Source organism: Aotus nancymaae, unplaced genomic scaffold, assembly GCF_030222135.1.
Source record: "Aotus nancymaae isolate 86718 unplaced genomic scaffold, 86718_ANA_hifiasm-v0.15.2.pri h1tg000089l, whole genome shotgun sequence".
In the NCBI taxonomy this organism is placed as follows: Eukaryota; Metazoa; Chordata; class Mammalia; order Primates; family Aotidae; genus Aotus; species Aotus nancymaae.
In genome coordinates this window covers 24,533,966-24,548,923 of record NW_026988504.1, presented here as the reverse complement: position 1 = coordinate 24,548,923, position 14,958 = coordinate 24,533,966, and the positions used below count along the sequence as shown (strand labels likewise).

The 14,958-nt window shown below is 48.1% G+C and overlaps 1 protein-coding gene across 3 annotated transcripts in view; it reads right to left on the bottom strand.

The window, feature by feature from the left end:
• LOC105711172 (signal transducer and activator of transcription 5B) overlaps positions 1–14,958 on the bottom strand; it is a 78,222-nt gene that overhangs the window by 18,574 nt on the left and 44,690 nt on the right. For 2 of the 3 annotated variants that reach the window (XM_064369459.1, XM_064369460.1), the window contains exons 2-9: positions 13,918–14,055; positions 9,477–9,633; positions 6,416–6,505; positions 5,017–5,191; positions 1,888–2,018; positions 1,489–1,640; positions 880–1,035; positions 273–452 (exon numbers count right to left, since the gene is read on the bottom strand). In XM_064369459.1, the coding sequence (XP_064225529.1) occupies positions 273–452; positions 880–1,035; positions 1,489–1,640; positions 1,888–2,018; positions 5,017–5,191; positions 6,416–6,505; positions 9,477–9,633; positions 13,918–14,045 (1,169 nt within the window). In that variant the 5' untranslated portion in view covers positions 14,046–14,055. Of the gene's footprint in view, positions 1–272; positions 453–879; positions 1,036–1,488; positions 1,641–1,887; positions 2,019–5,016; positions 5,192–6,415; positions 6,506–9,476; positions 9,634–13,917; positions 14,056–14,958 lie in introns of those variants that run through there. The other variant, XM_064369461.1, reaches the window with a different exon arrangement.

Below are 14,958 nucleotides of genomic sequence, written 5' to 3'. Positions count from 1 at the left end.
TTTGTATTTTTAGTAGAGACGGGGTTTTGCCAGGTTGGCCAGGCTGGTCTTAAACTTCTGACCTCAGGTGATCTGCCCGCCTTGGCCTCCCAAAGTGCTGGGATTACAGGTATAAGTCACCACGCCCAGCCCAATAACTTCCTTATATTTCTTTTCTGACAGCCAGAAGAGGCCAGAGGGGCAAACAGGGATCTGACACAGGAGGCAGAATTCTTTTCTCCTGTTGCCAGGACGTGAGACAAGCAGCAGGGAAGAAGAAGCTGCACAATTACTTGCGGGTGTTCTCGTTCTTGAGCAGAGACTTGGCCTGCTGCTCACTGATGATGGTCGCCTTCACCTGGGGGGGGTTCATGTGCACGTTCAGCTTCCCGCCCACCAACAGGCGCACAGTGGCTGCAAACTTGGTCTGGGTCTTCAGGACCTGAGGGGGCTGCTTCTCAATGATGAATGTGCTGCAGGGGACACAGGGACGGACGCACGATGAGGGGCTGGCTCGGGGAAAGGGGTCTCGGTCCCTCTGTGGTGGGAATGGGGCTGCCTCCCGAGGGGCTCAGCAGGTGAGGAAGAGCACGGCACAGCCTCTGTTCCCAAGGAGGCCGTGAGAGTCCAGGGAGAGGCTGGAGAGGGGGAGTGAGATGAATGCAGCAGCTGGCATGGGATGCCACCCAAGGACATCCCTTGCAGTGTCTACAAGAGAAACTGGGCAAGGGCGGCACCCAGCAGCCACAGTAACTGGAGACGGAGTGGGGAGGGATGAGAGGCAAAGAGAGACAAGGATGAAGGTGAAGCTGCTGGTCTGGAAAGCACCTGTGGCCCCCCACACGCCCACCCCATGGGAGCTGCCCCAAGCCCCGGGTATGGCCAACAGGCAGCCGTCACCTGGTCACCAGGGCTGAGATGATGTCCGTGATGGTGGCGTTGACCTCGGCCAGCATCTCCTCCACTGGGCCGGGGATGGGCAGCTGCTGGCAGAGGTGCTCAGCCCTGCGGATCTGCTGCCGGTTCTGCCAGATGATCTCGGCCAACTTCTCACACCTGCACGGAGCCCCAAGGCCAACAGGACACTGGCTTCTCTGCACAGACTCCAGGCCAGAGCCCAGCCCCAAGACACGGCTCCTCCTCCCCCGGGAAGGTCTCGCCCAGGAAGGCTCTGTGCTTTCCCCACACTTCCCACCCACAGGAACAGCAGAGCTCCCTGCCTCAAAGAATTAGAGACGTTCACAGGAGGGGACCCTGACTAGGCCCAACCAGCCTGAACGTCACTCCGCATACCCGAGCCCTGTCCTACCCCCAGAACAGCAGCCCCCTTCCTGGGGGAGGTGGCACAGGACGGCGGACCAAAGTCTGAATCAGGACTCAGGCCCCTACAGAAACAAGAGCTGTCCCAGGACGGAGGGGGCCTGCTGCAGGAGCCAGCGCAGGAGGCAGAAGCAGTTGGGGTCCCCGCGGCCCCTCCTGCCCTGCCCGCTGGCTGCTCCACACCGTTACCAGGACTGTAGCACGTCCAGGCTGCCCTCAGGGGGCCCGCCATTGCCGGCCAGCTGCTGCCGCCGCTTCCACTGGATCAGCTCGTCATCCAGGATGATGGTCTGTTGCTTCCGCAGCAGCTGCAGGGTCTTCTGGTGCTTCTCGGCCAGCTCCTGAGGGAGGGAGGAGAACAGCCCCTTCTGGGCTCCCAGAGAACCCCGCAGGGCCTCGCTGGGAAACGGCAGGGCAGGGCCCAGGCCCTTCTCTCTCCCCAAGCTGCTCTGCCTCGTATGGCCCCCAGGTAAAAAGGCCTCCTGCCCTCCCAGGTTCTGCTCTCATCCCGGTCCCAGCCCTCCCTCGGGTCCCCAGAGACTGACTTTGTGGCACCCATGCCCAGGAGAGGCCCAGGACCCCACTCACCAGGCGGTACTGCTGTAGCGTCTGCGCCTCGCGCTGCAGCCAGGCCTCCAGGGACACCTGCTTCTGCTGGAGCGCCGTCTCCCGGCTCAGACGCTCCTGGGGGCTCAGCTGGCCCAGCGTGGCAAACTGAGCTAGAGGAGGGGACAGGGCACCATGACCGTCACCTCCCAGAATCCAACAGGAGGCCCAGAGGAGCCCACTTGCTTGTTCTGGAGCGAGACCTTCCCAGGCTCAGACGCTGCATCAAGGGCGAGTCGGTGTTCCTAACAGCTCGGGGCGCCAAGACGAATGTGTGCCTCGGGAGGCACCTCTGGGCCTACTCACCAGCCTCCTGACTCTGAGCGTCCCCTCTGGGGGCACATGGGATGCTGGGGCAGCTCGGGAGGAGTCCTGCCTATCTCCTGTCTGCCTGCCCCACAGGGCTGCCAGCCATCTTCTCACTGCCTGGCGGGGCCAGGCTGCTTAGGGTGGAAGTGTGCCCATGACCTTGGCTGTGGGTGAACCTGGGAAAATTGCTTTCCTTTCCTGTGCCTCGGCTTCCCCACATGTAAAACAGGAGAATCTCGGCAGCTGCCTCAGTGGGGTGCTTGAAGATTAAATACATGAGGACATGGAAGATACCAAAAAAACTGCCTGGCATGGGTGGGCTCTGTGTGAGATTCATCTTTCTTGGCTAACGGGAAATGGGACAGAGAGCAGTGACAGAGACAAGCAGGTGCTCGGCCCCATTCCTCCATAGCAAGGCCTCCTAAGGGAACCCCAGCCCTGGCTCTGTCTCGTCCCTGAGCACAGCAGTTCCTCCTCAGGGGACGATGAACTTCTCGAGGGGCTGGAAGGGGCCCAGCATGTTTGTCCAGGCGACTGTGAGCTCAGACGACCAACCAGGGGAGACAGACAGACGGCAGAGGGAGAGCATGTCCAGGGCCCATTGGGGACACAGAGCCACCCAGATTCTCTCAGAAAAGGGAGGCTGAAGGGAGGTGGCTTCTCTCCACACCAGCTGTGAGCAGTCTCTTTGATGGTGGGAGAGGGAGTAAGTCAGGCCTCCCTACCTTTTTAAAAAGTATCCATTATGAAATACGTTAAGACACAGGGAATGTGGAACACAGGAACACCTGTGTATCAATAACGCAGCCTAAGGAACTAAACATGTCCACAGCTACAGTTACAGCCACCACAGGCAGGCCCGCCCCACCCTCCCAAAGACAGCCCCTGTCCCCCATGCTGGGACTATTAATCCCTTCCTGTCACCTTCTCAACAGCCCAGTGTCCTTGCTTGAGCTGAGTCAGAAGATGTGCACACCAGCATGTCTTGGTGGAGCTCCTGGCTGACCCAGCCTTCCTACGCAAGGGACCCACTTAGGTCTCTCCTGGAAATTTGCAGAAGCTTTTGGGAAGGAGGTTTTCCCGCCTCCACTGAAGGCAGCTGAGCCTTCCCTGGCACAAACAGATCAACAGTCCGTGTTTCTGCTGAGTGAACTTGACAAACGGGACTGAGGAGACATTGCATGATGGATCCAAACCTAATCCATCACCGTGCCCAGGAAACAGAAAACCCAGGTGTGGGATCAGAAACACTGTCAACAATCTAAGGACTTGGGTAGAAAGAACAGCTTGCAATCTCCTGTTTCCATTCTTAGAAGGAGCTGCTCTTCTTCTAGGGCCAGTCTGGGATAGGTTCAGATAACAAGAAGACATACTAGAATCATCCAGTCAACCCCGACTCAGTAACTGTTAAGTTTCCAGCACTGTGCTGGCCTCAGCGTACAGAGATAAAAGATACAGTCCCTTCTCAAAGATTTATATTCCAGTGGAGGAGACAAAGAGTAAATAAGTAATATCCCTACAGACATAAGATGGAGCCTACATGCATAGACTGAGAGGAGCACGTGCTGTGTGTGTGTGTTTGCAGGGGCTGGGTGGCTGAGATAAGGTTTCCCTGAGACTCTGAACTGGGCATGGAAGCAGAGAGAGGAAACTATTATTAATAGCTCAAACTGCCAAATTGCTACAGGGTCAAGAGGGGGCGCTGGTGGGGCTCCATAGCCTCATGACAGACTGAAGCTCTCTGTGCCCCAAGTACTAAGCAGGATTCGTACCAGGCTAGGGGAGCTTTGTCCATAGGGGCTACCTAAGGTGCGTAAGTGTACTCTGTTCCAGGAAGATTTCTGTGAATAACTGCACAGAACATTAGAAGTCAGTTACCACAAATACGGATCCTTAGTACTTACACTGTCCCTGCTTAGAAAGGTTTTTCCCTCTTAGAGACAGTAGGCTCTTGCTATATTGCCCAAACTAGTCTGAAACTACTGGCCTCAAGTGATCCTCCTGCCTTGGCCTCCCAAAGCACCAGGATTATAGGTGTGCAAAACCACTCCCAGCTTATAATTTTTTTTTTTTTTTTTTGAGACAGAGTTTTGCTCTTTTCACCCAAGCTGGAGTGCAATGGTGAGATCTTGGCTCACTGCAACCTTCGCCTTCCGGGTTCAAGTGATTCCCCTGCCTCAGCTTCCCAAGTGGCTGGGATTACAGGCGTGTGCCACCATGCCCAACTAATTTTGTATTTTTAGTAGAGATGAGGTTTCACCATGTTGGCCAGGCTGGTCTCGAACGTCTGACCTCAGGTGATCTGCTGGCCTCAGCTTCCCAAAGTGCTGGGATTATAGATGTGAGCCACCGAGCCCAACCAGAATTTTTTTTAAACATGTAATTATATAATTTCTATTTATCATTTCAGTAAAGCTCAACTTTTTAAAAAAAATTTCTGTGTGCCTAGCACCAAAAAAGCTCAACTTCTAATATGCCTACTATATACAAAGGTATTATGCTATGAAGTATTTAGACTGTGAGCTCCTTCTAAAAAGAGGAAATGTTTTCCCTAGCAGCGCAGAAGCTCCCTGGATCTGGGGACCTGAGTGAGACCCGCACTCAAGGGCAGGTGCCCTGTCATCTCCCTCTCTAACTCTCATCCTCTCAGCACTGTCTTCAATGCAAATAAGTCCCTACTATTCAGAGAAAGGTCACTGCCTCTGAATGGAAACGGGCTTTCTCCCAACCTCACCAGAGCTGCTTTCTAGACCCCCACCCACCCTCCTCAGCCCACACACGGCTCCCCATACCGCGCCTCACCTTGGATCCTCAGGCTCTCCTGGTACTGGATGATGAAGTACTCCTGAGTCTGCTGAAGCTTCTTCAGCTCATTCTCTGTGTCCTGTGTGACCAGTCGCAGCTCCTCAAATGTCTGGTTGATCTGCAGGTGTTTCTGGGACATGGTGTCAGCAAGGTTTCCAGCCGGAGAACTACCCTGGGAACAGATGGGGGGCAGTGCAGGGCAGTGGGAATGGGAGGAAGCCTGAGGCCTTAATCCCCAGGAAAAGCTTATGCCAGCTCCTACAACCAGGCGAAGATCCCAAAAGGTAAATTTTTAGTTGGAGGAATAGCAAACATCACGTGTAAGACATAGGGTAGGGTAGAAAAAGTGAGAAACAGGTGAGTGGACAGATCACGCCTCAAATCACAAAGCATGGGAGAAGCTTCCATTGCAGATCTGGCCTCCACCAGAGTATCCCAAACAGGATCTATCAAATTACCTTTCGAGAGACTAGAACATAACCCATTTCAGGGTCACCTGGGTTTTCCTACTAATGAGGAGGTGAAGTAATTCCCCTTCCACTCACGACCCAATGCAAGGATGGCATTAAGCATTAGAGAGGCTGTGGGGAGTGGGCCAGGTGAACACACATCAGCTGTGTCCCCATTCAAGACAGCCTCGTGATGGAATCATCTGCCTCCGCCACGGAAGAGGCCAGACCTCTCACAGGCATCCTGGAGACCCCCAAATGAAGTGATGGGGGAGGCATAAACAAGGTCTCTGTGGATCCAGCCCTGCAAGTGACCTGGTCGGACCACTCATTCCACACCTGATTTAGGGGCTAAGCATTCTCACCTGAATATGAGCTGCCTTTACTAAAAAATTGTTCAGCTGAGGTCAAATTACTTTGCACTTGTTCATATTGTTTTGTGGTTGCAAGCTCATCAAGGTTATAAATCAGTGAAGATCAGAGACCACGTCTTCAATTTCTTCTTCTTCTTCTTTTTTTTTTTTTGAGACAGGGTCTCACTCCATCACCCAGGCTGGAGTGCAGTGGTGCAATCACGGCTCACTGCAGCCTCTACCTCCTGGGCTCAAGTGATCTTCCCACCTCAGCTTCCCAAACAGCTGGGACTACAGGCGTGTGCCACCATGCCCAGCTAATTTTTTTTTAATTATTGGTAGAGATGGGGTTTCACCATGTTGCCCAGGGTGGTCTCCAACTCCTGGGCTCAAGCAATCTGCCTGCCTCAGTCTCCCAAAGTGCTGCGCCACACTCAGTCATGTCTCCTATTTCTTTTGTGCCCCTTAGGACAACTTTCTCTTTAAAGAGACACCAATTGTGCACCCTGAGTCACCTTGACAAAGGTGGGTCCAGAGGGAGGTGGGTAAGAAAAGACTTCCCGAATGCACTCCCCATCCCCATGGGACACTCACATTGTTGGCTTCTCGGACCAACCTCTGTTCATTGTACAATATATGGCGGATGCAGCGGACCAGCTCCATGGGGCAGCGGTCATACGTGTTCTGAAAGAATCCAACAGCAGACATCACTTTGTGCCACTCCACACTATGGAGCCTATCCCTGCTTCAGGATGGGGAGCCTCCTGAGGGACCTGATGGCATAATTACAGAAGACACTGCTCCTCCAATACCAACGGGAAAAAGAGGCACATCACAGAAAGCCAATTACAGTGAGAAGGTAAGATCGTTTTACTACTTCTGTTTTTTTTTAATACTCAGTCTCGCTCTGTCACCCAGGCAGGAGTGTAGTGGTGCAGTCTCAGCTCACTGCAACCTCTGCTTCCCAGGTTCAAGCGATAAGTGATTCTCCTGCCTCAGCCTCCCGAGTAGCTGGGATTACAGGCACCTGACACCATGCCTGGCTAATTTTTGTCTTTTTAGTAGAGATGGGGTTTCACCATGTTGGCCAGACTTGTCTGGAACTCCTGACCTCAGGTGATCCACCTACTTCGGCCTCTCAAAGTGCTGTTTTACGTCTTGCATCTTAATTTGCCTAAAGTACTCGGGGAACATTCTTAAAAACGGAATACGTAAGTTTTAAAAGCCTTCCCAGAGCTGGGTGAGGTGGCCCACACCTGTAATCCCAGCACTTTGGGAGGCTGAGGTGGGTGAGGTCAAGATTTCAAAACCAGTCTGGCTAGCAAGGTGAAACCCTGTCTCTACTAAAAACACAAAAATTAGCTGGGTATGGTGGTGCCTGCCTGTAGTCCCAGCTACCTGGGAAGCTGACGCAGGAGAATCGCTTGAACCCGGGACGTGGAGGTTGTGGTGAGCCAAGATCACGCCATTGCACTCCAGCCTGGGCGACAGAGCGAGATTCCATCTCAAAAAAAAAAAAAAAAAAGCCTCGCCAGAGGAGGAACTGGACGCCACCTCAACTGGGCAATCAAAACTAATACCACTGAGGGGACGTGGGACACTCCCTGCCTCTGGATGTGATACCCGAGAAGGATACAATGTCACCTACAGTTGTTCCTTGGTATCTGTGGGGGCTGGTTCCAGGACCCTCTTGGATACCAAAATCTGCAGATGATCAAGTTCCTTATATAAAATGGTATCGTTTTGCATAGAACCCATGCAATCCTCCGTACACTTTGAACCACCTACAGATCGCTTATACTATCTGATACAAAGGAAATACTATGTAAAAAGCTGTTCTGTCATATCTTTTTTTATTTGTGTTTTAAAAATTGTTGTATTGTTACTTTTTTAATTTTCCTAAATATTTTGGTGGAATCGGAGGATGCAGAACCCACGGACATGGACAGCCAATTATGTTTAGAAGTCTGCTTGGAGATGTGCAACGTGAACATAATCATGAGGAAACATCAGACAAACCCCAAATGAGGAACATTTTATCTTTAAAAAGTAGGGGGTACAAGAGTTATTATTATTTTCTTCTTGAGACAGTGTCTCACTCTGTCACCCAGGCTGGAGTGCAATGGCATGGTCTTGGTTCACTGTAACCTCCACCTCCTGGGTTCAAGCAATTCTCCTGCCTCAGCCTCCCGAGTAGCTGGGATTACAGGTGCATGTCACCATACCCGGCTAATGTCTGTATTTTTAGTAGAGACGGGGTTTCACCATATTGGCCAGACTGGTCTTGAACTCCTGATCTCAGGCGATCTGCCTGCCTTGGCCTCCCAAAGTGCTGATATTACAGGCGTGAGCCGCTGTGCCCAGGCTACATGAATTATTTTAAAATGTCAATGTAATGAAAGACAAGGTCGCAAAATGGTTCCAGATGAAAGGAGATTAAAGAGACATGACAACTAGATGCAATATGTGATCTTGGACTGGATTCTGGACTGCTGCAGGGAAAAATACCCTTAGGGACATGTTTGAGTTAGTTGACAAAATGGAAATCCAGGCCAGGCGTGGTGGCTTATGCCTGTAATCCCGGCACTTTGGGAGGCCAAGGCAGGTGGATCACCTGAGGTTGGGAATTCAACACCAGCCTGACCAACATGGAGAAACCCTGTCTCTACTAAAAATACAAAATTAGTCGGGTGTGGTAGCGCACTCCTGTAATCCCAGCTACTTGGGAGGCTGAGGCAGGAGAATCACTTAAACCCAGGAGCGGAGGTTGTGGTGAGCCGAGATTGCGCCATTGCACTCCAGCCTGCGCAACAAGAGCAAAACTCCGTTTCAAAAAATGAAAAAGGAAATCCAGAAGAGTACCTAAAAGTATTATATCAATGCTAAATTTACTGAAGTTGATCAGTGTATTTTAACCATGCAAGACAAGGTTCATTCTTAGAAAATGCACAGAGGGGCCAGGCAAGCTGGCTCACACCTGTAATCCCAGCACTTTGGGAGGCCGAGGTAGGCAGATCACCTGAGGTCAGGAGTTCAAGACCATCGTGGCCAACATGGCAAAACCCCATCTCTACTAAAAATACAAAAAAAAAAAAAAAATTGCCAGGTGTGGTGGCGGGCTCCTGTAATCCCAGCTACTCAGGAGGCTGAGGCAGGAGAATCACTCGAACCCGGGATGCAGAGACTGCATGTGAGCTGAGATTGTGCCACTGCATTCCAGCCTGGGCAACAGAGCGAGACTCTGTCTCAAAAATATATACATAAATAAATAAAAATAAAAAAAAAAGAAAAGGCACAGAGGTACTCAGTGGTGCAGGGGCACAAGGTATGCAACTTACTCTCCAGTGACTAAAAAATGTGTGTAGAGAGACGGCAAGGAGTATAAGACAACATAAAAGTCAACAAAAGGTGAATCTGGGGATAGGTAGGGAATCTTTGTATGATTCTCATAACTTTCTGGAAGTTTGAAATTATTCTCAAATAAAAAGTAAAACAAACAAACAAACAAACAAAAAGACCAAAACCAAACAATAAGAACCTTACGCATGTAACATGTAACTCAACGATGCTGGGCTGAAGGAGAGAAAGTCAGTCTCTACAGGAAGAAGACCTCCGAGGGAAGATAATGAAGAGTGACCCCAGAGCCCACACCCACCTGGAGCTGCGTGGCGTAGTGCCCCAGCTTGATCTTCAGTAAAAACCCATCTTCCCCCACCTGGTGCTCCGCCTTCTTCTGCAGCTCTTGCACCAGGCCCTCCAGGAGTTGGGTGGCCTTAATGTTCTCCTGTGGATTATCAAGATCTATTGAGTCCCTAGGGGAAAAAAATTACATAATCTGTATACATACATGCACATGAGCCTGTATAAATGCAGCCTCAACACATCCCACTTTTTCTTCAACTAAAGTGATTTCTTCTTGAAGCTCACTTGCAAATTTTAAGAAACAGCCTAACAGAAATGGACTCAATGCCTACATTAATCTATTTGTAATTCACTAAATAGTTGGATTGTACAGCAGATTTCTTTTTTTTTTTTTAAACAACGCACTGCCGTTTCTCCTTTCTCCCACTGATGTGCTTGGTGCTTATGCTATTTGCTCCGGGAAATGCAGGGAAAAGGAAAGTGTTCTGTGTACTCTGAGGGAAATAAGGACTTGGATAATTTCCTATTTATAATTACCCCTCATGGGTGTAAAGGAGGCACAAGGTCAAGACTCTTCTACATGTCCTTTCCAGCCTCAAGGAGTTTGGTATCTGCGGGGTTCTTAGGTAGAGACGGGTGAAACAAGTTATTTCTATTTCTAAGAAGCCCTAATGAGACATTCAGGCAGAGGGTTCCTACAAGAATTTATATGAGTCAGACATTTATATCACTAGTTGCAGACCTGGGACCTGAAGGCAATGCCTATTTTTCCAGTAAACAAGGGAAACTACACTACAGACTTTGGATTGATTTCAAGCTATTTAACTGGTGACAGGAGTCGGATCGTCTCTCTCCCTCCCTCCCTCCCTCCCTCCTTCCCTTCCTCCCTTTCTTTTTTTTCTCTCTTTCTTTCCTTTTTCCTTTCTTTCTTTCTACAACTTAGGCAACCATTGACACTGGGAAGTACCAAATTACTTAGTCACTGAAGAAACCAAACAGCTGTTGGACTGAAATAACATTCAATAACTGCTGACTGGGTCTGGAGCTAAACAAGATAGTGGTAGCTAAAAGGCTCTGACATCCCTAAATCCCTGAAGATACCAACTAATTTTAAAAACAGGCACCAACAGGCATATAAAAACAGTGATACCGTACTCTATCAAATAGTATGCCCCAATCCGCACCTTGAGAAGGCAGTTAAAGCAAGTCAAATTTTAAATATATGTGCTCTATGTATTAAATAGAGTATGTATTAAATGAAAGGCAGGAAGGAATGAGGGCAGCCCTGCACCTCTGTTTCAACTGGCAACAATGCCCCTGGTCTGGAAATTCACTGGGGTTTTTTTTTTTTTTTTTTTTTTTTTTGTGATGGAGTCTCACTCTGTCACCCAGGCTTGAGTGCAGTAGCACGATCTCGGCTCACTGTAACCTCCGCCTCCTGGGTTCAAGTGATTTTCCTGCCTCAGCCTCCCAAGTAGCTGGAATTACAGGCGTGTGCCACCATGCCCAGCTAATTTTTGTATTTTTAGTAGAGATGGAGTTTCACCATGTTGCCCAGGCTAGTCTTGAACTCCTAAGCTCAGGCAATCCACCCACCTTGGCATAAGCCACCGTGCCCGGCCAGGAACCCAGTCTTTTTTTTTTTTTTTTGAGACAGAATCTCGTTCTGTTGCCAGGCTGGAGTGCAGTGGCGCAATCTCGGCTCACTGCAACCTCCACCTCCTGGGTTGAAGTAATTCTCCTGCCTCAGCCTCCCGAGTACCTGGGACTACAGGTGGGTGCTACCACGCCCAGCTAATTTTTGTATTTTTAGTAGAGATGAGGTTTCACCATGTTAGTCAGGCTGGTCTAGATCTGCTGACCTCGTGATCCACCTGCCTTGGCTTCCCAAAGTGCTGGGATTACAGGTGGGAGCCACCACATCCGGCCCCAGGAACCCACTCTTTAGAGGATTCAGTCTCTGAGCAAAACTCATAGAAGTCAGGTACTGGTTCTTTACTTGAAACCTTAATTCTCTGTTAAAAAAAGAGACTTGCTTCGATGGCTTAAACATAAAGAATTGAAGATTCTTCATTAAAATAGTTATATTCTGAAGAAAACCAAAGCTAAAGAAATTTCAAATTTTCCTTAATATCAACACAAGTCTTTTAATTCATTTAGTAAGACCAAATGGGAACTCTGCTAAGTGAAATCTGAAATTAACGGAAACTTCCTACTCATGTTTTTCTAAATCCTCCAAATCATGAAAACAGGAGAGAAAATGAAAAGGGAGTGGAAAGCACTAACAAGATACAGCTGACATTCTCATATTTAGATCATTTCTTCCCCCTCACTTAATTAGACAAAGCTGAGATTTTTTTTTAATTGCCTAGAAAATTGCCTTTCTTTGGTGATCTTTGGTTTCGGAACAGAAATTTGCTACTAACACACAAGTGCGATTATTCTAAGGCAACATTACAGACAGGTATATGGTCCTCTACAAATCGCAGCATCAAGGCTGGCTTCTCCCAGGGACTGTCAAAGAGGACCCCTGGTTAAGACGGTGAGGCTTGAAGTATCTAATGAATATGTCAGATCAACTGACAGACTGTAACCACTAGCAAGCTCCCAGACCCTGAGCAGAGCAGGGTACATCCTGCTGCCTGGTGTGTAATAATGATACCAATTAAAAACCTGTGCTGTCGGCCGGGCGCGGTGGCTCACGCCTGTAATCCCAGCACTTTGGGAGGCCGAGGCAGGCAGATCACAAGGTCAAGAGATTGAGACCATCCTGGCCAAGATGGTGAAACCCCCATCTCTACTAAAAATACAAAAATTAGCCGGGCATGATGGCACGCGCCTGTGGTCCCAGCTACTCGGGAGGCTGAGGCGGAAGAATTGCTTGAACCCAGGAGGCAGAGGTTGCAGTGAGCTGAGATTGCACCACTGCACTCCAGCCTGGGGACAGAGCAAGATGCCGTCTCAAAAAAAAAAACAACAAAAAAAAACCTGTGCTGTCAGTTGACTACACTGTACTAATTCTAAAAGAAATTTAAAACAACTCTCCCCTCCCTGAGGTATGTAATCAGTAATCTGGAAAATAAAAATTAAAATGCTTGTCTAATCTACCACCAGAATGTAATTAGTGTTATCACTTTGTTGCCCAGACTGGAGGTTGGTGGTGCAATCTTGGTTCACTGCAACCTCTGCCTCCCAAGGTCAAGCGATTCTCGTGCTTTAGCCTCCAGAGTAGCTGGGATTACAGGTGCACGTGATGATGCACAGCTGATGTTTTGTATTTTCAGTAGAGACGGGATTTCACCATGTTGGCCAGGCTGATCTCAGAACTCCTGGCCTCAAGTGATCCACCTGCCTCAGCCTCCCAAAGTGCTGGGATTACAGGCATGAACCACAATACCCAGCCAATTTTCTTTTAGTCTTTATGTGTATACGTAAAATACATATAAATTAAAAACACCAATGTCTCTACTGTCAAATTACTCATTTAAAATTTTTTATTAGAGGTAAATTTGTTAAGAAATGTAAAATAATTTACATTTAGTAAAATAAACTATAAGAAATAAATTATAATTAAATTATATGCATATTCCCACCCTACCTCCCCCGTTAAACACGAAATTTTTTTTTTTTTTGACATAGGATCTTGCTACGCTGCCTAGGCTAGCCTCAAACTGCTGAAGTCAAGCAATCCTCCCACCTCAGCATCCTGAGTAACTGGGATTACAGGTGTGTGCCACCACATCTAGTGAAACACTGAATTATCTGGAGATGAAGGCTTTAATTTTGTTTATTTGTTTTCAGACGGGGTCTTGCTCTGTTACCCAGGCTGGAGTGCAGTGGTGTGATCATGGGTTACAGCAATCTCTGCCTCCCAGGCTCAAGCAACCCTCCTACCTCAGTCTCCCGAGTAGCTGGGACTACACATGCACACCACCACACCTGGCTAATTTTTGTGTTTTGTGCAGAGACAGGGTTTTGCTATGTTGCCCAGGCTGTCCTTGAACTCCTGGGCTCCCAAAATGTTGGGATTACAGCACAAAGTAGGGCATTAATTTTTTTTACACAAATTCTACTACTTAGGACACTACTAAGCACTTATGGGCACTCGAAACATACCTGTTGGCTGCTCTTTATTAGCAGTAATAGTCTGATGCTTTTAGCCAGTATTTAGTATTAAAGGGAACAAATCCTGTTTTAAAAAATCCCAAGAGTTATTCCATCTCCCTCAATCTAAGATGGGCTTAAATACCTTTCAGCTATAACAAGAAAAAATTTTTTTTTCCTTTTTTTTTTACAGGCCCCACCAAGAAAAATTTTTAAAAATACCTTTTCATGGATCACATTTAAAAATGTTTAAATACAACTTTTAAAGTTGCCATCATGACATCTTTCTAACCCAACTCCAATATTCTTGTGTTTCACAAAATATGATGCAAACATCCTTGTTCACCTACCATGCTTGGCTTTCAATCCACTGGGATAAATAATGCCGCACCTCAATGGGAAAATGCTGGCCATACAACGCTTGCATCTGATGAAGGGCTTCTCCTTGGAGCTGCTGAGCTTGTATCCACACAGCCATGCTTTACAGTCTGTTGAACAAACAATCAGTGCTTTGGGTGTTTTTTATTTTCCTCTTACATCCACCAGAGTAAATATTCACACAGTTAATAAAAGTAAATGTTTTCATTTTATTTGTCATTATTATTATTTTTTTTTTTGAGACAGTCTCACTCTGCCACCCAGGCTGGAGTGCAGTGGCACCATCTTGGCTCATTACAACCTCTGCCTCCCGGGTTCAAGCGATTCTCCTGCCTCAGCTTGCTGAGTAGCTGGGATTACAGGTGCACACTACTACACCCAGCTAATTTTTGTATTTTTAGTATAGACAGGGTTTCGCTGTGTTGGCTAGGCTGGTCTTGAACACCTGACCTTAAGTGATCCTCCCACCTCGGCCTCCCAAAGTGCTGGGACTACAGGTGTGAGCCACCATGCCCAGCCAAAGTAAATGTTTTTAGCCCTTTTGGTAGACTGAAGACAGTACTCTTGAAATGAATTTTAACTTTAAAATGTTTTTGAAATGTAGACACTTGGCTGGCCATGAAAAGATACACAACTGGGTTTATGAAGCTCTGACTATGAAATATACTAAGTCCTTATAAGCAAAAGTACAAAAGGAGCATTAGGGAAAGAATTACTAACTTTGATATTGTAGATATATTCTTTACTTTTGTTCAAAATTGTCAGCTATGGTAAGCAGCATTTCAACAGCAAGAAATACTTAGCAAAGAGTTTTTTTGTTTGTTTTTTGAGACAGTCTTGCTCTGTCACCCTGGCTGGAGTGCAGTGACATGATCTCAGCTCACTACAACCTCTGCCTCCCAGGTTCAAGCGAATCTATTGCCTCAGCCTCCCAAGTAGCTGGGATTACAGGTGCCTGCCACCAGGCCCAGCTAATTTTTGTATTTTTAGTAAAGATGGGGTTTCACCATGTT